General features: G+C 36.6%; 1 protein-coding gene across 5 annotated transcripts in view; it reads left to right on the top strand.

The window, feature by feature from the left end:
* The window catches only part of PSIP1 (PC4 and SFRS1 interacting protein 1), a 39,853-nt gene that overhangs the window by 12,753 nt on the left and 2,385 nt on the right, over nucleotides 1-24,715 (top strand). Inside the window, exons 4-15 of one of the 5 annotated variants that reach the window (XM_030294129.1) lie at nucleotides 2,297-2,435; nucleotides 4,912-5,016; nucleotides 5,892-5,954; nucleotides 11,829-11,925; nucleotides 12,842-12,917; nucleotides 17,683-17,911; nucleotides 18,750-18,868; nucleotides 21,552-21,607; nucleotides 22,218-22,288; nucleotides 22,497-22,598; nucleotides 22,716-22,929; nucleotides 24,556-24,667. In XM_030294129.1, coding sequence (XP_030149989.1) covers nucleotides 2,297-2,435; nucleotides 4,912-5,016; nucleotides 5,892-5,954; nucleotides 11,829-11,925; nucleotides 12,842-12,917; nucleotides 17,683-17,911; nucleotides 18,750-18,868; nucleotides 21,552-21,607; nucleotides 22,218-22,288; nucleotides 22,497-22,598; nucleotides 22,716-22,929; nucleotides 24,556-24,667 — 1,383 coding nt within the window. The other 4 variants (XR_003964315.1, XM_030294131.1, XM_030294132.1 and 1 more) reach the window with 4 other exon arrangements.

Genomic DNA, 24,715 nt, shown 5'->3' with positions numbered 1-24,715 from the left:
AAAGTTATGGAACAATCATAATTTTTCCCATTGCATGGTCATTTTTTAAGTCTTATGTTGTCATGCAAAGTGAGGACTGCCTGTTTTGAGAAAAGAAAAATAATCCAGGTAAATTTAATTGTCAAACCTTTATATGGTAAGTAATATCATGGTAGAATCTGTCTTTTGAATAGCTTTTAGGTTTAGAGTCATCTTAAAATACCCCATGTTTGAAGTTCTAAAACATTTTTCTATAATTTTATTAAGTATTTAAGGTCCCTACCACTTTTGGAAGTTCCTGATGCCAGTTTTGAGCCCGTTGGGCATTTTGAACTGTAAGGGATGATGCTGACTTTGTACATTGCTACTTAGTATCCAGCCTTTTCAGTTGTCTTTCCATCTTCTACTCTGATGGTATTATCTTTCTTGTCGCCTTTGGCCTTATGGGTTGTTTTTGTAAGGTTTTAGGAGAGATAATTTGTGTTGCATTGCTTTGGTCTAAATAGAAGTATATTTGTGATGGAGATTTAACTCAAGTTATTTACTTGGAATTTGAAACATGTAGGAAGAATTGTTTTACTATTTTAACTAAATGTGTTTTTCTAATTTGAGAAGATAGGTAGGAATGCATGATTCCTAGTAAAAGGCTGAATTTCTGGATCAAATGAGATAATGATTAAATGTGCTTTAATCAGTGTGTAGTTAAAAATTCATGTATACAGGGATATTCCTAAGTTACAGAATTTAAATTATAAAGCTGACTGTTGTATGCACTGGCTTTACTTAAATAGAGCTCCATGTCTCTTTTTAATTAAAATATCATCCTAAAGCCTTTTAAAATACTCTAACTGGAGTGATACCTGTAGTCATTAGGTCCCTAATTCTTAAAGAATTTCACCAGGTAAGTAATTTGACATGTACGTAATAATTTATATCTTGTAGCACATTTTAGAGGAAATGAATAGTATCTGGTTTTCCTCTTCCTTTGGAGAATACATACACATCAAATAGCATAACAAAAAAACTCCCACATACTGGTGCATCTTCCTTTATGGAACTGACAGACTTCTGCGGGACTGACTGAGGGAGATACAAAGGGTCTCTTCTGGAGAACATCTCCAGTGTGTGCACACACAGTTTATTCTCATCATCCACAGACTCCATATTTGTGAATTTGCCTGCTCACTGAAAATATATTTGTAATCCCACATCAGTCAGTACTCATGGTGCCTTCATGTGCAAGCAAAACGGCAAAAAATTTGAGTAGTTTGATGCACACATTCCTAGCTGAGGCTGACCATGGCAGTACTTTGCCGCCTTCTTGTTTTCACTCTCTTACTGTAAACAAGTGTCCTTTTTGCAGTTTTCTGTAGTGCTATAATTTTTGCATTTTTGTGCTTTTTTTGTTGGTCATTATGCAGTTTGGAATAGCCCCCAGATATGGTGCCGAGGTGCTATTTAGCGTTCCTAAGTGCAAGAAGGCTGTTTTGTGCCATATGGAGAAAATCTGTGGTGTAGAAGTTGAAGCTATGAGTTCATTATTAGTGAGTCACTAATACATATTAAGAGATCTTTAAACAGAAACATGTGAAAAACCAGGTTATGTATTGCTTGGTGACAAGGTGACCAGAGGCTCACGGGAACCCTACCCTGTGTTTTCCCTTGGGCAGTGGTGTGCATTATTCATTAATTCAGTGTGTGGTGACTTTGTAGAACACACTACCACAAATAAAAGAGTGACTTTAATGAGTATATGAATGAACAAATTAACCAGCTATAACCTCTGATTTCCTTCACTGAATAAAGTAAAATTCTTACCATATTTTATTCCAAAAGCCTGCGTGTACACACAACACACACACACACACACACACACACACACATGTACCTCATTGACAGTATTTTGAATTGTGCCTTGTACCAGATTACATTGAAATTAGTATTTGGGGTGATAATGCAATTTTATCACAGTTCTTTTCATTTTGGAGCTTTTTAAAATTATAAATTATACTTAAAATTTACCGTTGTAACCATTTTTAAGTGTATTGTTCAGTGGCATTAAGTACATTCATATCGTGCAACTTGAGTGTTTTTTTAATACGGGACTGTGGATCCTAGGAGCTTATGATTGAATTTAACAAAAGTATTTGAACTTAAATCTAATGAATCATTTGTGTCTGCCCTTTAATTTATGTAAGATTTTTACTGCATTTTGGGTTAAGAATTGTCTAGAATTGCATCCTAGGGTAGTACTGTTTAATAACTTACATATTTGAGAATGCTTTGCACTCACATTTTTCTCCCTCTCCTTTTTTAGTGCTTTTTTAGGCCCAAAGGATATATTTCCTTACTCAGAAAATAAGGAAAAGTACGGCAAACCAAATAAACGAAAAGGCTTTAATGAAGGTTTATGGGAGATAGATAATAATCCGAAAGTGAAATTTTCAAGTCAACAGGTGCGTCATATTACATAAAATTTAGTTTAGTATCATTTATTCAGTCTTGGGGGATAATCGCTATTCTAGCTTTAGGAAAATCAATATTAAAAGCCTTGTAAATTTCAGATTAAATTGTGCTTATTTGTGAGGTTGAATCTTGACCTTTCATATCTAGATGAACTGATGAAAATGTTACCTTCATGGGTAAACAGAATACTGGAAAATAGTCAATTATTTAAGTCCTTCTGATTGATTATTTAATGTGTCATCGAATTTAAAGCCATATGTAACTGTTCTCTGAAATTTAGGTAGTATAACTTGAAGAGTGTATTTTTTTCTTACTCATTTTTTTTAAAGTTTATTTTTGAGAGAAGGAGAGAGAGGGAGAGACAGAATCCCAAGCAGGCTCTGTGCTCGGAGCACAGAGCACAATGCAGGGTTTGATCTCACAAACCATGAGATCATGACCTGAGCTGAAATCAAGAGTCGGACACTTAACCAACTGAGCCACCCAGGAGCCCCTTTTTCTTACTCATTTTAATTCCTAAATCCATAAAATTGTATTAGACTACAAACCTCATATGGGTTAAATTAAATATGTGACAGAAGTACTGATAGCACTGTGCAAAGTATACTTCATGTTTTTGGTGTTTAGGAGAGCAGCCTTAAACTTTCTTTTTAATCTGTTTTTCGTGTATCCAGAGGTTTTGTTCATTTAAATTAGATTGAGAAAGGGGCATCTGGCTGGTAGTCAGTAGAGCATGCGACTTTTGATCTTGCGGTCACGAGTTCAAACCCCACATTGTATGTAGAGCTTACTTTAAAAAAATAAATAATAAGACTGAGGTAGTGAGAACTAAAAGATATAGTAGCAAAAAGTAGCATGTGCCATGCTGTTTCTTACCTTTAGAGAACTTTTCAGGTGCTATTCTGTCTGGAAGGTTTTAAATCTTACAGTGGTGCTCCAAGAGTGCGTTAGATGATCCTGAGTACCTTCATTATCACTCAAATTTATTTGTTAATCATACCATACTATGTTTGCTTTTGTACTTAACTGCCACGGGTTATTAGCTCCATGAACAAAGAAGTTGTTCTATGTGCCTGGCGTTGTCATATGCATGGCAAGAATAAGTATTCACTAAATACTGTTCCATGAATGTAAGACTGGATGGTTTCCCATCATTGTTGCCTCAGCTGTATAATGGGAGTCCAAAGACACTGAATTGATTATTTCCTGAAACTAACGGTTTGTAACTTCACTTGGATCATGTGTCCTGTGATTGTGATTGTACCTTCAAGGACTTTTTCATCCTCCAGATAGCCCAGCATGGTCACCCTATCCTATGTTCCTATGTACTTACTTAATCTCCGGGTGGTTTTCACCATCTGTATTCAGGATTTTCCATTTCACAATGAAATTTTTAGTGGTTTGTGTGCATGAAACCTAGCAATGTACTGTCCTTAACAAAAGTATGAATGATTGTGCTGATGTGGTATACTCTGTGTTTCTGGCCCAGATAGGTCCCCAGTGGCACATACCTAGGATATGGAGAAAGCAGTGAACCTCAAACATAACAAAACATAATAGAAAAGTTGGCCATCATGATTTACAAAAATTTGTAGTGCTAGAAGTAATTTGGGGGGATGCTTTTATATTTCTTGTTGTAACTTTATCATTTTGTGGGTTATCAGCATTGCCTTTTTTATAAAAGAGGCAAAAGTTTAGGATTGAAAAGGAAACCATTAGAAAGGGGCACAGTTTAGACTGCAGTGCTGTCGGCGTATAGACCTGTACTTACCCTCACCTCCCAGTGTGTACTGTGTTTATCCCTGTTACTCATCTATTTAGGCCCCTAGTAGATCTTCTGTGTAAGTATCTTGTCATCTGGGGGTATGTTCTCACCGCTGCCCCGAGCCCAGAGGAATCGCTGGCCTGATGGAATTATGGTTCATGAATTTGAAAAAAAAAAAAAGATGATTGGACTCCCATTCAGTACCTCCTATTAAATCAGAATCCCGTCTCAAGAGTCTGAATTTTAAATAAACTAAATATGAGATATAGATCAAAGTCTTTCAAGAAAGCTCTTGTATGTCCTTTGCTAAGGCTCTAAGATAAGTTTCTCTTTAGAATATGCCAGTAGTTGAATACAGTATAGGTCTGTGCTATTCTAAATCACGTTACATTGTATCTTGTTGGATATTTATTGGTTAGAACACTAGAATGGTCTTCTTTGTAATGTTACTTCCATTTCTGCCTCACTGTTTTATCCTTTACACTCAGTTATAGGAATACAGCCCCTTATAATACTTTTCTAAAGGAATAATAGAATTTAAAGCTTTTTAAAAAATTGTATATGTTAAAAGCATTTTGTGGAACAGAAATGAAGATACTTTTATAACTTATAAATAGGCTTTTGAATTTTTTCATGGGTAGAAAATTTTGAAATGGGGTAAAATCGTACTTTGTGAAGTTAATAGACCTGGTCGTTTATAGGCATCAACTAAGCAATCGAATGCATCATCTGATGTTGAAGTTGAAGAAAAAGAAACAAGTGTTTCAAAGGAAGATACTGACCATGAAGAAAAAGCCAGCAATGAGGTATGTTTAATTTCTCTTACATTCTAAACCCATTTTGTTGCAGGGAAGAAATTGGAAAATGGGTTGATCATTTGATCTCATAATAGAAAGTAATCTTTAAAGTATTTGAGTACTGAATGAGAAAGTGTTTAAAACTTATTTCCTTGTGTGAATATTAAACACTGTATTGTAAAATAATTTTTGCATCTTTATGGTGCATGGCTGGGGCCATGGTTGGGGCACCTGGCTGGCTCAGTCGGTAGAGCATGCAACTCTTGATCTTGAGGTCATGAGTTCAGGAGCAGAGATTACTTCCAAAAAAAAAAAAAAAAAAGATGCACGGATATATTTATTTGAAGTTGTTTCGCTGTGCAAAATATGAGGTCCACCCATAAGAGAGTGGGTTACTGTTTATTAGGAATCTTTTTCAAGATATTGTGGGATGGGGGGGATACTAGAAAAGGCCTTGAACTGAATTTTGTTAAATCTAGGTTTACTTCCATCTCTATTTGATTATCTTTGAGGGGAGATGCTCACCTGAGCCTTTTCAGGTCTCGTGGGTTGTTAGATGATCTCCAGAGTCTCAGCCATTTAAAATTTACAACCCTAAAATGTAGAAAAAAGTCGTTTCGTAAATTTAAAAAGACAAACTTCTATGTGTACTAGCAAGCATGACCTCTGTTTTATCTGACAGAGGGAAGTGTTTTTTTGTTTTTTTTAAAGACACTGACTATTACGTTCACTTTTATGATATTGCTTTCAAATTTCAGAGAAACAAAACAAGTTTCCCTAGCGCCTTTAGTGAAATATGCTGTTATTTTTAGTTTAAGAAATTTTCTTTAGGTCTTGATATAATTTGTTCAGTTTCATCTGTATGTATATTTTTTCAATTTTAGGATGTGACTAAAGCAATTGACATAACCACTCCAAAAGCTGCCAGAAGAGGGAGAAAGAGAAAGGTAATGTTATTGCTTAACCACAGGAATCTTTTTTTTTCCCCTTCAAATTTATTTATTTTGAGAGAATGCAAGTGAGGGAGGTGCCGAGGGAAAGAGAAAGAATCCCAAGCAGGCTCCACAACACCAGCACAGAGACTGATGTAGGGCTCGAACTGTTGGATCAGCAGATCCTGACCTGAGCTGAAGTTTGGTGTGTAACCTACTGAGCTGCCCAGGTGCCCCTTAACCACAGGGATCTTAAAATAATTTTTATTTTAGTTGAATTGAGGAAGGTAGAGATAATGAAACCTTATTACTTTTTTTAAGTTTAGAGTTGGCCCTTTTCTCCAAATCCTTCATTTTATTAAAGGGTAGGTTATACTGTTCAGTTACGAAAACTAGCTGTTTCTTTTTAGTGACAGCACCCTTAAGATGAATAGTAAAGGAAACAAAATGCATCTGTTTTCATTGCTTTTAATGACACTTCAACTCTTCTTTGTAAAATAGATAATAATGTATACTCGAGGTTTTTGAGAGGATTAAGTGAATTAACACGTTACATATCCATAATAAATCCTGATACACAGTAATATCTGTGTAAGTATTGTTCATTCTAGTATTAGCAACATTGTTGCGTAAAATGAGACTGTGTGACACTTGAGTGGGAGGTACAGTCTGTGCTTTTAATTAATGTAGTAAGTGGGGCGCCTGGGTGCTCAGTAGGTTGGGCGTCCTATTTCAGCTCAGGTCATGATCTCGCAGTTTGTGAGTTCGAGCCCCACGTTGGGATCTGTACTGACAGCTCAGAGCCTGGAGCCAGCTTCTGATTCTGTGTCTCTCTCTCTCTCTCTCTGCCCCTCCACCGCTCAAGCTCTGTCTCTCTTTCAAAAATCAACATTAAAAAAATAATAATAAAAAATAAGTTTCTTCTTCCCCATATGAAGTTTTGTTCTTCACCTTTTTCTAACGTATTTATTGTCTCAGACTATCATATACCAAAGATTCAAGGAAAACTAAGGCTTCGGTATCTTGTGAGGAACTAAAATATGAAAACAAATAATTGTGGCTTTTTATTTCCTGTGGAAGGGGCTATGATAACTTTAACAAGATTTTAAACATAGGCTGAGTCTTGTCAGGCAGATGGAGGCGGGAGGAGGGGAACAATATTTCACATGCATCCTCTTTTAAAGCAGTGTGAATGATGGAGACTGGATTGGGATGGTGAGACAAATTCACGGATTAATTCATTCAGAATTTTAGTACTGACCTCACAGGTGTAGGCAGAGAATGTAGTAGTATTGAATAAAGGAGATAAGGTCTTTGTTTTCATTGAACTTACATTTTTGTTGAGACACAATAAATACATAAAGTAAGAGTTAAAATGGGGTGTTACGATAGTGACTTGGTAATAACTAAGTCATGAAAGGCTTTTCTAAGGAGTTAGCATGAGATTGGAAGGAAGAGGGACCTTCTAGCAGGTTGTTTGGTAGTGTAGAATGAGAAACGGGATTTAAGAGCACTTCAGGAGGTAAAGTTGATGGTTGATTGGGAGTGAGTGGGAAGGAGGAATCTAGGATGACTCCAAGGTTGGCTTGGTTTTGGGAGCAGAGGCGTGGGGAGGAGGAAATGAAACATCTAGGGGAATTGGACTGAAGATACATTGTTTTGATATCAAAAGGGGAAAAGGTAAAAGTTAAAGATGTAGTCACTGATAGAAAGACAGGAAATAGATGAGGTAGTCAAGGGAGAAAGTTTACTAGGAAGAATGCAGAAACCAGAACCCTGAGGGAACATAATGGAGATGAGAAGTTGCTTTGTAAAGTTAAGGCTGAGAGGGGTGCCTGGGTGGCTCAGTTGGTTAAGCGTCTGACCTCAACTCAACTATGATCTCAAGGTTCATGGGTTCGAGCCCTGCATCAGGCTCTGTGCTGACAGCTCAGAGCCTGGAGCCTGCTTTGGATTCGGTGTCTCCCTCTTTATCTGTGCACTTCCCTGCTTGCACTGTCTCTCAAAAAACAAACATTTAAAAAAATTTAAAAAAAGGCTGAGAATGAACTATCAAAAAAAGGAGGATGTCAAGCTAAACAAGGGAGGAATTTTTAAAAATTTTTTTAATGTTTATATTTGTGAGAGAGAGAGGGTGTGGGGGGTGGGCATGGGTGTGAGAGGCAGGGGGGCGGGGGAAGGGCAGAAAGAGACAGAATCTGAAGCTCTGAGCTTTCAGCACAAAGCCCGATGTGGGGCTTGAACTCACATGCTGAGCCTCGAAATCATGACCTGAGCCGAAGTCAGAGGCTTAACCGACTGAGCCACCCCGGTGCCCTGGGAGGAGAGAATTTTTTTAAAAGGGGAGTGGTCAGTTATGTCTTGGTAATGGAGAGGCTACTGGAAGATGTTTGAAAGTTGGGCTTCCCCAGGATACTTTTTTTTTTTTTTTTAAGTTTGCTTATTTTTGAGAGAGCACAAGTGGGGAGGGGCAGAGAGGAGGGGGATGGGGGGAGACACAGAAACCAAAGGCTCCAGGCTTTGAGCTGTCAGCACACAGCCTGATGTGGGGTTCGAACTCACTAATGGTGAGGTCAGGACATGAGCCAAAGTCATAGGCTTAACCCGCTGAGTCAGCCAGGAACCCCTGCCCCAGGATACTTAAAGTCAGATGGTAAGGGCAGATGAAGGAGGTTGGAGAATAAAATATTTAATGGTAGAGTTACGCTGTTTTTGAAATTTTTGAAGGGAAGTAGAGAGAATGCAGCATCAGGGATTTGCATGGTTAAAGTGAAAAGATATGGTGAAAGATTTAACAAGTTGTTTGCAAAGCTAGGAAAGATTAAAGGTATGGAACAAGTATGAATTGTTGTAGTAAAGAGATGTTGGATGAGAGAAGGGAGAGGTACATTTGAAGGAAGAAACAAAACAGGGAGAAGGAGATGGACATCTCATCCTTTTTAACATTAAAGGGAAATATGGAAAAGGTTATTTAAAAATTCTAGGCAGGGGTGCCTGGGTGGCCTAGGCGGTTAAGCATCTCACTGTTGATTCCAGCTCAGTTCATGATCTCCTGGTTTATGAATTTGAGCCCCAAGTTGTGCTGTGTGCTGTGACAGCGTGAGGCCTGCTTGGCCCCTCTCTCTCTCTCTCTCTCTCTCTCTCTCTCTCTCTCTCACTCACTCACTCACTCACTCACACTCTCAACCTCTCTCTGTGCTTCCCCTACTCGCTCTCAAAAATAAATTAAAAAAAAAAAAATTCTAGGGAGACTAGGGAATTAAGGGAATTCCTTCCTGCTGGCCTCAATCTCTTCTACACTGCCCAGTTCAAGGGAGGACTACATGTATAAGGCAGGAAGGAAGGATAGAAAGTTCATGCTGGTGAGGGGAGAAGACGGCATACACAACGGGGTAAAGGTATTAGTGGATGGCTTGGAGATTTCCAACCGAGAGGCATTAAATGAATGCATGTTTGTATAGGGTTTGTTTTTTTTTCTCCCCCCCCCCCCCCCCCCGCAGATCTCAGCATCAGGGAATAATAGAGCAGAAAAGGTAGAGTTTTACAGTAATTCTCTGCTGGAGATTTGTGGGACAGGTGCAGTAAAACAAGAATGCAGAGGACTTGAGGATGCATATGAATAGTATAATCTCATGGGGTGTTTTGTGGGAGGGGGTGCTTTAGGTAAGATGATGAAGGGAGTAGCTACAGAGTGGGGTGATAAATGAGTGCAGGTGTCAAAGGGTTACAGGTCTCTGTGAATCAAGTAAAATATAGAAGAAATTAATTTGCAGTGTATTTACATTTAAGATTTGGATATTTGTATATTTGAAATAACTTAGTCTTTTTTTTTTTTTTTTTGAGCTAAACAGTTGATTTTATTTTCATAAGGAAAGCTTTTGAGTTGCCTAATTTTTCTAACAGTGAAGAATACATCTTCATGATAGGGCTGGTTTTTTTATTCAGTATTAGTGTTAATATCTTTTTATTTATGATACTAATTATTTATGAATTTGTTACCTCTTATTGGTATCTCCTCCAAAAGATCCATTCTACCTTTAATTCTTGTATGATGTCTTGATTTATTTTCAAAAATAGAAAGTGTAAATAAAGAGAGGTGTGTGTTTTTTGTTTTTGTTCTTTGCACTGAAAAGCTCGTCAGTTTGAACTGAATTTTAGAAGATTTTGCCCTCTTAACACCTCACTAGGAAGAGTTGTCATACAGTCTTGGGTTCTCAACCTTAGGTACGTAGGGAGCTTGGTAATGGTAAACAAAGAAAAAAACAGGTGCCTGTTTCCCCACCAGGGGAGCTATTGAATCAAGATGGGGGGGGTATGTAAATTATTAAAATTCTAGAAATACAACCTTAGCTAATGTTTAAGGGAGCAATTTTTGTAATGTTCCTTGAGAACAGTTCAGGGGTGAACGTAGCTGAGTTAATTGACTTCTGATAATGCTCTGAATGTGCATTGTTGTTTTCAAAGTATAAAAACAAAAATAATGTTTAAAATAAAAAAGATTCTTAGAAGTGGGATTACTGGGGTGCCTGGCTGGCTCAGTCAGAAGAGCCTGACTTTTCATATCTAGGGGTTGTAAATTTAAGCACCACCTGGGGTATAGAGATTACATAGATAACTAAAACTTAAAAAGTAGGATTGATAAATCAGAAATTTGTCTGTTTATTGCTGATATAAAGATATTGTTTCAGAAAGCTGTTGCCTGTTTATTGATCATTAGTAATCAGTATATGATTCTTCATTTCCTTACCAGTACTGGGCTTTATCTCTTAAATGTTTGTGAATCAGATTGTTGATTAAAAGATTTTTAAGTTGTTTTGTCAATAAGATTGGATTGTGCATGTCTTTTCATGCTTTATTGCCTTTTTTTGTTAATTTAGTTAATGCTGAATTTTAAATAATGGGTCATGGGGAAGCAGCTCCTAGGGCCCCTCCCATCCTTGTCTTTGTTTTCTTCACTGTCTCTTTCCTCCCATTTCCATCATGATCAAGTTGTTTGCATTTCCTTTCTAATTGGTGGTTTTAACCTTTGTTCTACTCTACTGCTTGACTCCATTAAACTGACTCATTTTGGGCTCTTGTCTCTTCAGGCATCATAGTTTGCAAAGGGGCACTGCAATTGATTACTGCAGTAAATCACTCTTTACAGAAAATAGTAACTCCTAGAGAAACACAGCAGATCTCAGTCTTAATTCAAAAGTAAAACATGTATATATTAACAAAGTTAAAGAATAAGAAATATCAGCAACTTTAATTTCTTCCCTTTACTAATATTAGAATATTAACTTAAGTTCCCTCATAAGTACACAATGTAAAGTGTTAGGATTTTAAGATACTCGATGAAAGTACATTTATAAGCATGTGTGGGTTAAGCATATTATACTTAGGTCATCATTTTGCATCGAGTGTTAGCTGCATTTTTACAAATTGGTGTTTTTTAGCCTGAGAACATCTAAAAAGTGATGTTTTTTGTTTTTGTTTTGTTAAGATTTATTTTTGAGAGAGAGACAGCGTGAGCGGGGGAGGGGCAGAGAGAGGGAGACACAGAATCTGAAGCAGGCTCCAGGCTCTGAGCTGTCAGCACAGAGCCCAGTGCAGGGCTTGAACTCATGAACCGTGAGATCATGACCTGAGCTGAAGTCAGATGCTTAACTGACTGAGCCACCCAGGTGCCCCTGATGTTTTTTGTTTCTTAGAATTGTTCACTAGAGTCTGCTAGTTGTGGTGTTTGGGGATGTCGCTCTGATGAGTTCACTACTGAAAAATAACAATCATGTACAAGTTACAGTTATATGTAAACTTTGTATCGTAAAGTGGGATATCTTTGCTGTTGAATTAAATTTGAAATGCCTACTGTTTGCTAAGTAAGTTAATTAAATCTTTGTGATTCAGGCAGAAAAACAAGTAGAAACTGAGGAGGCAGGAGTAGTGACAACAGCAGCAGCATCTGTTAATCTGAAAGTGAGTCCTAAAAGAGGGCGACCTGCAGGTAGGATTATTAATGTTTAAATCTCTGGCTTGTGATTAATATTTCAAACCATTACAGCGTTGTACCTCAGATACCTTCGAATAGGTGGATAGGTAATTGGTTATGGATAATATATACATTTCAAAGGAGATAAACATGGTTTCTGCTTTATGATAAAGTATTTAGATTTAAAATAATTGTTGGGACTGTTTTCATTTTCTGTTTTACCTAAATGTCTCCTAATAGCTGCAAATGAGGCTGTGGTGAGATGAAATTCCATGAATGATAGATCTATTTTACCTCTCACTGTAGAAAGCATAAGCTTCACTGTAGTTTGGAAGGATATGTCTCTAATAGTAAGGCAAAGTAAAACAAAGAAAATTAACAGAATAGAGCCCATTTTTTTCTACTGCATAATAGGATTCTTTGAAAAGGGAAAATCCATAATACCCAGAAAAATCCTGAGATTTGTTTCCATAATTTTTATTTTGGAATTTAATATTTTAATGGATCAAATTAGTGGTGTTAGAAAATTCAGTGAATTATACAGATTTTCAGAGATGTAAATGTACCATATATATACAGTATTGTAATATGTATATGGAGATTGACTATAAGTGGTATTGTTATGAAGTTGAATTTTTTTATATTCCTGTTAAAACAATGAGGGATGTTCTTTGAAGTCCTCTCAGACATACTAAGGACAGATTGAAAATTACTCTGTTGATTGACCCCTTTTAAATATTCTGTTGTTGCTCATTTGAATCATTGGGGGATATTATCTTTAAAACTTAATAAATAAGATAGTATCTGTAATAAACCACTAACCAATATTCTTATAGTACATACCATTTGTAATCTTTATATGTGAGTGAGAATTGCATCTTAAAAGGAAGAGTGGGTAGTTACTGACTTTGTTTTTCCTTGTGAATGTTAGCTACAGAAGTCAAGATTCCGAAACCAAGAGGCAGACCCAAAATGGTAAAACAGCCCTGCCCTTCAGAGAGTGACATGTGAGTTTATTTTTAATGTAGGATATTTGCTGTTACTTTTTAGTAATTCTAAAAATTATGGGAAAAAACTATTGAAAAGTTTTTCATTGTGTAAAAAGTAAAAATTGATGGGGAATCCAGAAAAATCTGATGTGATTATCCTTTCATTAAAGACATTTTCTTGGTATATCAAGGTTATAAAACTACTTAGATAATACAGGGTAAATCTATAAAAGAGAAGTTAGGCAATATAGTTTTTTAAGCAAACTATTTTTTAAAGTTTATTTTGAAAGAGAGACGGGGTGGGGGGGGGCACAGAAAGAATTTCAAGCAGACTGTGCATTGTCAGCATAGAGCCGAATGTAGGGCTTGAACTCATGAACCGTGAGATCACGACCTGGGCTGAGACCAAGAGCTGGATGCTTAACCAACTGAGCCACCCAGGTGCCCCAAGGAATTTTTAGACAAAGTATTTTTGGAGCAATTTCCACAAATCTTTTCTAGTTCCTTTAGAATAACTTTTAAAAATATTACTAAGGGGCTCCTTAGTAATGGCTGGCTCAGTCAGTAGAGCATGTGACCCTTGATCTCCAGGTCATGAGTTCAGGTTCCACGTTGGGTATAGAGATTACTTAAAAAAAAAAACAAAAAAAAAAACCCCTACTAAAATTACTTTTGCAATGTGAATTTAAAGTATTTTGATATGCTAACTACTTAGTTATCAACAAAAAAATTTTTTTCTTGCCACCTTTCTTTTCTGCATATGGGTATTGTTATATGACTTTTCTGGGTGGAAACTTCACGAGAGAGAGTATATATTTAGACAAAGGGCAAAAGTCTTTTTTAGCTCTTATGTTTAAAGATTTTATAGAGAAGCCTCAAGCGTGTTGGTCATTTAAGAGGGGCTTTTACAGTGTTTTATATGAAACATTTTTATAGGACATTTTAGTTACAGAACATGGAAGTTTGTACTTTTTGATTAAAATGTGTTTAAAGAGTTTTACTGCCAAGCTAGCTATTAAACTATCCTCAAAAATACTGGCACAATATTACAACGTGGTTTTAACTGCTGTAGTGAAGAAATTAGGTACATGCAGATGAGTTTTTCTTTTTAAACATGCCAAATCTTATTCATTCCCTTCCTAATCTAATCGTGGCATTGGGTATAAAGTCTAGGATTTCATAATTGATACAAGGTCTTGATCTGGAGACTTAGGAACTGAAAACACAAGGTATCTGCTCCCCTCTCCCTTTTATCACACACCTAGATCTGGGATAGGGAACCATAATAAATAAATATGCCTGTTTGGAAAGGAGAAGATTAAGAGGCATAGAGTAGTCATTGTTCCCTGGGAAATCTAGAATTCTGGGAAAATAGTGTGAGATCTGCTGATTTTAGGTATAAGGAAGGTTCCCTTGATTAGGCCCCAGTTTTTCCCTGAGAGTCTCTTGCCAGACCATATCTCTCCGTGGCTTTTAGCTAATCCTGTGACAGTTTACTTTTTCAGTATCGTCCTTAGATGTGTCTGAAAAGGTCATTGGAAAATATTACCTTCATCAGCTGGGTAGGATTCCGTCTGCTTTCAGGCTGTAGGGAGTTGGAGGGACCCAAGGTTCCTTTTTAGATCTCCATTAATTTCTCTTGATGCAGGCTGTATTACATTTGCTAATAATACTTTATTGTGAGTGTGTGTGTTTTATTTGAGCCAGCTTCATGCCTAGTGGTCTTTTTATGTAAGTTTATTTATTTATTTTAGGGAGAGCGAAGGGGACAGAGGATCTGAAGTGGGTTCCTCTCTGATACCAGAGAGCCCAATGCAGGGCTTGACCTCACGAACTGTGAGATCATGACCTGAGCCAAAGTTGGCCACTTAATCAACTGAGCCATGCAGGTGGTCTTTTTATAGGATTTTCTCAATTTTTTTTGCTTAAAAAATTGTATTCACACTGCCCCCCTGCCCCCACATGCTTATCTTATTATACTTAATTTGCACTCACTTTGAGTTTACAGATTTTTCTGAGAACCCCTTGGTCTCTTTCCTAGAAACTATTTGTTCATCTGAAGGACCACGGTAGCCCAATTTGAATACTTAAGGAGAGGCTGGCAGCTCATACCCTTGATTGGATCTTTGACCCTAGTCTTTTTCTGAATTTGAAATTTTTACAAGATGGAGGTGACTTTAAACACAGAAATGCGTGGAATTTTTAGGTTTTCCTTTTGTCATTTTGTTATTTTTTTAAACTCCTTTCTTGAAGTACCCTATCAAATCTATCCTGGTAACAACCAACTTAAGATGCTAGCATTCGGTCTTGAAAACTTGTCACTCAAAGCCACACATTCACTGAATTTTCTTTCACGTTATCACAAATGACAGTTTTACCTATTGTATAATAATATATTAGGATTTTCAATTTCTAAGCCCCAGAGTCAGTGTCACATTGTGTTACATAAATTTCTGTATCCATGAGCTTTTTGCAAAGGCAATTTATGGACAGCCTCACATAGTGGTAACTTAATGACACTTCACATTATGTGTAGGCTGGGTATCGGTTATAGCTATTCTCAACTGTGTATCTGAGCACAAACTCAGTGTGGAGTGCAGTTAAACTATGTAAGCTTTTCTTATACTTTTGCTCTCCCATCATGAGAACAGAATGTATGTGTTAGTGGTAGCTTTTTTGCCGTGTGTCCTGAAATGACAGTGGTATAGAACCCAGAAGAGCTGAAACCATCTTAGAATTCTCACGTAAAGTAAGAAATATTTGTTATAAGCGACTGAGATAATTGGGGTTGTATTTGCAGTAGTTTTTGCTTACGTTAACATGTTTTTTTAACTATTTACAAATAGTTTCCTACTGTGCCTTGACCTAGTAAAAAGGGAAATTGTTGCTATGGAGAAGTGTTTTTCATGAAAGGCGGTATGGAGGACCATTTGGAAAATACTTGTTTATAGCAAGCTCTGATGGTTAATTTTGTGGCAATCTGCTTTGATACTGTTCAAAAACCCTTGAAATAATAATCCCATCTCTTATGACCTTATTGTACACTTCTTAATCTGTTTAAAAAAAAAAAGCTGAATGGTATTCCACTGCATGTATCACTCTTAAGATATAAAGTTTATATAAACTTAAAATTTTAAATGATTTTACTCGCATGCCTTTTCTTCCATCGGTTAGAAATCGATGAGGAAACCCACATGACATTTGAAAATAAGCATAGCCAATAATGGTTGTTAATAAGACAAATTTCTAAAGAGGTTAAAAAGTGAATTTTTTCTCTTCCAGTTTAATAATCTCCTAAGAGTTCAAGGAAGCAGTGTCTGATAGATGGTCAGTGGATTTGGAACTGAGATATTGGACCAATTACATGATCTGAAGTCTCTTCCACCTCTCAGACCCATTGATATAATTGTGTAATTTTTGAAAATCTCACTGAAATTCCTAGAACAGTAAAAAAGATCAATCTTAACTTTATTTTTTTATTTTTAAAAGTTTATTTTGAGAGCAAGTGAGCATGGGCAGGGAAAGGGCAGAGAGAAGGGGAGGGAGAGAATCTCTAGCAGGCTCTGTGCTGACAGCACAGAGTCCGACGTGGGGCTTGATCTCACAAACTGAGAGATCATGACCTGAGCCCAAATCAAGAGTCGGACACTTAATCAATTGAGCCACCCAGGTGCCCCCCCAAAAAGATTTTTTAAACAGCTGTTAAAACTTGTGGTTTTTTATGGGGTTGCTTTCATTGAACGTATATACCATAGAAGTAATTATGTGGTTAGCACTGGCATCATTTTTTTTTTAATGTTATCTATTTTTGAGAAAAAGAGAGAGACCATGAACAGGGGAGGGGCAGAGAGAGAGAGAGGGAGACACAGAACTCGAAGTGGGCTCCAGGCTCCGTGCTGTCAGTGCAGAGCCCAACACGGGGCTCAAACTCAAACCGGGAAATCATGACCTGAGCTGAAGTCAGATGCTCAACCAACTGAGCCACCCAAGGGCCCCTGCACTGGCATCCTTTGATTCTGCTAGAGCCTAACATCGTATCATAAATACTAAATACTCGTATTTATTTCTGCTGTATTCATTAGCATAGATGTCATCCAATGATAATGTTACGCTTACTGGACAGTTTTGGTAGTTGTGACTTAGTTTTAATGAGGTCTGTAAATCCACTGGTGATGGGAATGCTTATTGCTAGTGAATTTAGCACCGTTAGACATTATGCTTAGTGGCCATATATTTTACCATTATGTGCGTAATTTGGGAGCCTTTTACCTTGCGGAGTATTTCTTTGAATTCTAAAATGGCCATATTTGATAATAACCAGTTCACTTCTACAATTGTACTTTTCCCAGTCTACTCTTTTTAAAACCTGTTATTCTTATAATGATGTAGAATAGAAGGTCTGGCTCTTTCACCCATCTAATATACTGCTGTGGCCCCACAGTGAAGAGTAGTATCTTGGCACAGAAGGTCCTACTCCGTATTCTTTTTTTCAGTGAATGAGTAACATGACAAAAAACAGGGAAAACAAAGGGAAAATCACTTTATTACCTTAATGCCACTATGATTTTTGTGTCTTCTAATTTATATGAAAAGGATGTTCTTTTCTTTCTATTACTGGATGGTAAAGATACTCATATTTTACTGGAAGATATGTTAAATTTGTCTAAGTAAATTATTGCTCATTTTTAGCCAAAATACTTCTTTGATTGGGAGAGTATGGCTAAAAGACAATGAATAATGATACCTAAAAATTCATTTTCCATTGCTGTATTTTCAAAAATAGGGTAACTGAAGAAGACAAAAGTAAGAAAAAGGGGCAAGAAGAAAAACAACCTAAAAAGCAGCTTAAAAAGGATGAAGAGGGCCAGAAAGAAGAAGATAAGCCAAGAAAAGAGCCAGACAAAAAAGAGGGGAAGAAAGAAGTTGAATCCAAAAGAAAAAATTCAGCTAAAACAGGGGTTACATCAACCTCTGATTCTGAAGAGGAAGGGGATGATCAAGAAAGTGAAAAGGTACTATCAAGTAAAATACTTATTCTATTTTTGGTTTCCTGTGTAGTTCTTTTTCTCTCGTAAGCTTTCAGTATCTGTGAAAGTATGAATGTGATTAAAAGTAAAGCTGAATTTCCCTGCCTTTCTGAGTAAACTTGAATTAGCTGTGTTAAAAACCATACTTGAAACTTTATTATAATTCTAAGTTTATCTCACCCTTCACAATTATGATACGGAAATCAAATGTTTACTCCAGTAACCCACCTATCTAGAAAAGGTAGAAAAGTAGAAATTAAGCTAGATGAGCTGCGACGAGAGAAGACCTAAAAGCGATGCATTTATACGGGGATTTTTATTATTTCCTACAGTGAAATTCTTAACTACTCTTCAGGCCTATTTAGTGTACGTTTTATCAGTGGTATTTGAATGCCACAGTTGTTTAGGAATAAGTACTGTATGTAGCCTTGGAGATCTACAGACCTGGTTTGTGTGAATCTTTTTTTTCTTTTTCTTTTTTTTTTCCTGATTTCCAAATACTTTAGAAGCCAAGCAATGTACCTGTCAGTAAACAGTACTGAAATCAGAACCATAGTGTGGAGGCCAACAGCCTGACATACTTTGAGCCAAAAGGCCATCGCTTAGTATATTACAGCAGTGCAGGAAATAGATTTTAATTCCCCGAATCAGCAAGGGAAAGTTCAGTTTAGACAGCAACATGTATAATTCTGAGATTTTTAAAAATCAGTCATTTAAGTATTTGTCCCTTAAGAAAACCAGTTGCTTTTTTTTTTCCTCCCAAGATTGTAATCATAGTCACTGACTTGGTAGTTAACTAAATTCATCCTAATCCTCAAAACAGAAGAGAAAAGGTGGAAGAAACTTTCAGACTGCTCATAGAAGGAATATGTTGAAAGGCCAACATGAGAAAGAAGCAGCAGATAGAAAACGCAAGCAAGAGGAACAGATGGAAACGGAGCAGTAAGTATTTTTTTATTCTAAATTTTGATTTTTTAAGCTAGCATGAAATTTTTAAACGATAGAATCTCATTTTTCAGACCTTGATGAAGCCTTTAAGAGAAGTGACTTCTCCCCTGTGTTAGAAAACAGTCTTCAATATATGATGATAATCATGTTTCAGGCTTCATTCTTTGCTGAGTAAGAGGAGGAAATTCAGAGGTAATCACTTGTGAATATTTTTAATTTAAACTGAAAGTGCAGATAGGATTTAACTGTTAGTGGCTTTGCTGAAAATGTCCTCATCCTCTACTGTTTACTTGTTTAGTATTAAATACAGAAAGTGGTGATAATATGTTGGTGGAGGAAGAAGGAAACATCCTTGTCATACCACCAGCAGACCTCTTCCCAAAAGAACAGCAACAATAAGAGGAGCACAGTTGGAAACCCGAGAAGCCAGTAAAAGTAAATCTAGAGGCTGACAGGGTTTGAGTTGGATGTGTGCAATACAAAAGCTCCAAGCTGACTTAAGTTTTGATACTTGGAGACAATACGCACTTACCGTGGGGAATTTCTTTCCCCTTTAATTTTATTCTATAACATAATTTTATTAGGAGGAAAATAGCACTGGTGATGATTACACTCCATGTGCTTATTACATTTGTTTTCCTAGTTATCTTTAGACTGTCACTTCTGAGTTTTCTTTGAAAAGCATTTTGTTGCGAAGCGTCTTGCATTATTCTGACTAAACTTGGTTTCTTGTTAATGGAAGTGATTTTAAAAACATGCTGTAGGTCATTAAGACACATTTAACGATAAGTAATGAATTCTTTAATTAATTTGTACTTTCTCTTTATAAGATAGAGTTGTGAGCCAAAGTCTCTTCACAAGTATAGCGTTTGACTATCTGCTTTCTTAGTTGTTTGGAGGATAATACATAAGCAGTTTCAGCTGCTTGAGTGGAGTGACATCAAAGATCTAAAGCTCAGAAATGTTACTCCCTCTAGTCTGTTAGACTTGACCGTTTCTGTAAATATGTTAAAGTTACTCTTTATTGCCTATCCTTTTCTATCCTTTCACTGAAGAGTTGTTGGACTGTTTGTTACTTTTGACTTTATTGTGCTCCCCAAACTAAGATAGAAAATTAGTGGTTGCTTAGTAAATCTAGCCCGGCCCTTCTTCAGTATCTCAAAGTTATCTTTATGTGTTTCAGTTTCTTTTTGAATGTCCTCCGAATGTAACTTTCTCAAATTCTAATATTTGTGTTTTCTTTCCTTCTCCTGTTATTACAAAACTTTGTACTTGGACAGTTTTGCTCTGTAAAGCATTTCAGATGCAGCTTGTGTGAAATGCATTATGCAAAATAAAGTTTATTGTATTGTATTCCCAGCCAAACAACATGTAATCTACAGTAATAAAAAATATATCTCATTTTGGGCTCAAAGCATTAATCCAGTTACTGAAAAGAGAATACAAGTGGAGCAAACAAGAGATGAAGATCTCGAGACAGACTCATTGGACTGAATTCCCCCCTCCCCCCCCCTTGATGGAAGAATGTTGCAGATTCTAAATTGAGGACTTCATTAATGGCATTACTGTGTTATGATTGTTAAAAAAAAAACAAAAACAAAAACAAAAACCTGTAAGGTACACACTACATACTAAGGTCGGCCATCATTCCTGTTAAGTTTTTTTTTGTTTTGTTTTGTTTTGTTTTTTTCCAAGCTTAAGGTGAAGCTTTGTGTTTGAAAGTTAGAAGATGGTGGTTGTACATTATTTCATTTAGAAAATATAAAAATTCATTTTGTTTTGAAGCTAGGTGTTAAACTGGAATAGCTCTTATACCCCAGAGAATGGGGGCAGTTGTGCCCTTCCCTTGACATTCCTTTGTTGTTTAATTCTTTAGAATCTTAATAATTGTTTTTTTAATCCTGAGAGATTAAACAGTAGACTTGTTAAGAAAACAAAAATGAAACTGTAACCAAAATTTTAAAATAAAGTCTTTTTTAAAAAAACCTGATTTTTAGATATTGTTTTGTTCTTGTCTATTTCAATTGGTTTACAATAGGGCCCGAACTCAAAGCCAAGACACTAGAAATTAGAAGTTGTTTTAAAGGGTTATTTACAGTAAAATGGTACTTTTTCTTTTGTATAATGGTATGTAAATGTCAGTGAATGTCATTTAAGTTTGATGTATTGGCCAAACCCCCGTTTTAATACTATTGTCTTTGAACAGTCTGTTTAACCTTGAAACTTAACAACTCCTTCAACTGTCTGCCCTCTTGGAGATGTGGGAAAAGTTAGTCTGTTTTGACATACTACTTTTAAAAATAATTATGTAGAATTCATGAAATGTTTATAAGCATTCTTTTCCCACTATGGTATGTTTGTCCACTGACCCTGAAATTGGGTCTTTAAGCAACACACTATTTACTATTGGAAAAAAGTTTCACCATGACTAGCATCAAAATTATTTGTGATGCCACTGAAACACTAGATTTTAGCATGTTCGTTTTTACATGTGTTTTTTTGTTTATAGTTAATGCTGTGGCATTCTAAAGTTGTATGCATTACAAGTCAATTCCTTGTGATCTAGGCTATTTTCTACCTTAAAAATTTTTTTAGCTTTTACATAAGGGATTGTGGGCATTTGGTAATCAGTCACAAAGTTCCAACGTTTTGAAATATTTGTGTTAACATTTGATAGGCAGAATAAAGATGAAGGAAAGAAGCCAGAAGTTAAGAAAGTGGAGAAGAAGCGAGGTTAGTTATTTCCCTTCCTAAGATGTATAAAAATTATACATAGAAAGGAAGTTATATATTTAATTTTTCATGTGTAGGTTTTTAAGTCATTTCATAAGAGTTCTCAAATCCCCTATAATTGTGCTTTTTCAGATCCCTAACGGATTCTATAGTCCTTGTATTTTAAGTATAATCAGGTGAACTTGCTAATAAGGAGTCATGCTTGCAGTTTTATTGCTCATTTGATGATCATGTTTTTGTAACATTGCCAAAAGTTAGGTGTTTTCCCATTTTTGACAGATCTCATTGTTTCAGATAGAGTTTCTCTATTTGGTTAAATGTGTAAGGTGAAACAGCTGTCTAAGGATTGGCATAAAGGGGTTAATTACTGGATGCAGACAGCTTATTTTAGACACCTATGCAGCTAGAAGGTGATTTTTTTTTTCTTTAAATGATGAACGCTGCTTTCCTAAACACTAAAATGTGCCAAATAACTTCTTAGTGATCTGGGCAGATTACTAAGAACGTTTTTAAAAATTCACCAGGTCTTGTCACTGTGCTTTGCTTAGATTTATACAGAAATACGGGTTTTGGAAAAACTATTCACTGTGTTTCACATTTCAATTTATAGAAACATCAATGGATTCTCGACTTCAGAGGATACATGCTGAAATTAAAAATTCACTCAAAATTGATAACCTTGTAAGTGTTTCATACCTCACTTAAAAATATAGTACTGCCTTTATAGCTTCATGTTCTCTCATGATGTTATAAGTATGGATAATTTAAGAAGTGGGACTATTATGGTTATTTTGTATTGCCTTGTTTGAGAGTTTTAAAGTATTCTTTAGGAATAGATTATCCAGGCTGTGGTAATTAACAGTTATGACATTACTGTTTTGTCATGAAGGACGTGAACAGATGTATTGAGGCCTTGGATGAACTTGCGTCACTTCAGGTCACGATGCAACAAGCTCAGAAACACACAGAGATGATCACCACGCTGAAAAAAGTGAGTGATCGTGAATCGTGCAGATTTTAAAAATTTTCTCATTACCACTTGGTTAAGAAATACGGTTTTAAAAATCAGTGAAGAAAACAATTGTGAGTGTACATTTTGTTTTCTCAGATACGGCGATTCAAAGTTAGTCAGATTATCATGGAAAAGTCCACAATGTTGTATAACAAGTTTAAGAATATGTTTTTGGTTGGTGAAGGAGATTCTGTGATCACACAAGTGCTGAATAAATCTCTTGCCGAACAAAGACAGCATGAGGAAGCAAATAAAACCAAAGATCAAGGGAAGAAAGGGCCAAACAAAAAGCTAGAAAAGGAACAAACAGGTATGTGATAATAAGTTGTTTGCTGCTGGGACTGCTTTTTAAAAATGGCTTTGATATGTAATTTCATTAATATCTTCTCTGCATTAAATGATGAAGAGGTCTCATAAAGCACTTAGAAAAAGAGAAGCTAGGGTTAAACACTTGGGTTTTTCTTTTTCATTCAGTTTAAATCATTTTCATCAAGCTTAATGTAGTAGTAAATACTAGTGTTTAGTAATAATACTATGAGCAGTTACTATTCTCTTTTCACTTCAATTAGGAAAAATTTCTGACCCCACAGTAGACAAGAAAGGAAGTTCCAGGTCCCCATCACCTAGCTTCTGCGATTATTGCTCTGTTTTACTCTCATCAGGCTTCTCTGTGACCTCCCTGAAGATAATTTGGGAGCCAATTCCAGATACGCAATTTCCACCACAGATATTTTAGGGTACCTCTGTGACAGACTCCTAGAACCACAGTATTATTATCATTTCCCCCAATTCCATGTTATTAAATGTCTTAGGAGCTGCTTAATGTAGAAAAAATATTCAAAAGGAGTTGGATTGTTTTTACTCATTTATTAGGGAATGATGATTCAGGTCTCCTTAGAGATTTGTTAGAAAGTGCCCTCATCATTTAATTAGTAATAGGACATAAAATCGTGTCAATTAGTAAATAGTACATTTGACACTTTTTGTTCTAAAATACCAATGAGAGGGGCGCCTGGTTGGCACAGTCGGTTGGGCGACGGACTTCCCTCAAGTCAGGATCTCACAGTTCGTGGGTTCGAGCCCCCCATCGGGCTCTGTGCTGACAGCTCAGAGCCTGGAGCCTGTTTTGGATTCTGTGTCTCCCTCTCTCTCTGCCCCTCCCAGCCCACGTACTGTCTGTCTCCTTCAAAAATAAACACTAAAAAAAAATTTTTAAATAAAATACCAATGAGAAATACAAAATTTTTACTGTGATTCACATTTTTTTTTTAATTTTTTTTAAAGTTTATTTTTGAGACAGAGAGAGACACAGCATGAACGGGGGAGGGGCAGAGAGAGAGGGAAACACAGAATCGGAAGCAGGCTCCAGGCTCTGAGCCATCAGCCCAGAGCCCGACGCGGGGCTCGAACTCGCGTACCGCGAGATCGTGACCTGAGCTGAAGTCGGACGCTCAACCGACTGAGCCACCTGATTCACATTTTTATAAGAAATAGAATAGTCAGATGAAAAATGCTCTTTCTGGGGTGCTTGGGTGGCTCAGTCAGTTAAGCATCCGACTCTTGATTTTAGTTCAGGTCACGATCTCACCATTCCTGAGACTGAACCTTGTGTCAGGCTCTGTGCTGACAGTGCAGAGCCAGCTTGGGATTCTCTCTCTGCCCCTCTCCTGCTTGTGCTTTTGCTCTGGCTCTCTCTCAAAATAAAGAACTTAAAAAAGAAAAAAAAATCCCCGTTCTTGTACGGATAGGTATATAGAGTAACCCTGCTTCTTACTGTGCCTCAGTTATACCCAAAAGATTACAGTGTAGTTTCAGATGAGGTACATTAAGTACTAGAGACCTCAGGGCCAGGTTTTATTTTTTATTTTGACTCTTTAGAGGATATCTTAAAAGCATTAGAAGCTCTAACGGTTTTTCCTTTGGAACCCTTCTAAAGGTTCAAAGACTCTGAATGGAGGATCTGATGCTCCAGACAGTAACCAAGCACAGCACAATGGAGACAGCAGTGAAGAAAGCAAAGACAAGCATGAGGCCAGCAGTAAGAAAAAGTGAGGACAGGTTTTAATGGGTCATCATGTAGATTTTTAATTCTTAAG

The sequence above is a fragment of the Lynx canadensis genome, chromosome D4 (assembly GCF_007474595.2).
Source record: "Lynx canadensis isolate LIC74 chromosome D4, mLynCan4.pri.v2, whole genome shotgun sequence".
In the NCBI taxonomy this organism is placed as follows: domain Eukaryota; kingdom Metazoa; phylum Chordata; class Mammalia; order Carnivora; family Felidae; genus Lynx; species Lynx canadensis.
This window is presented reverse-complemented; position numbering and strand designations above follow the sequence as displayed.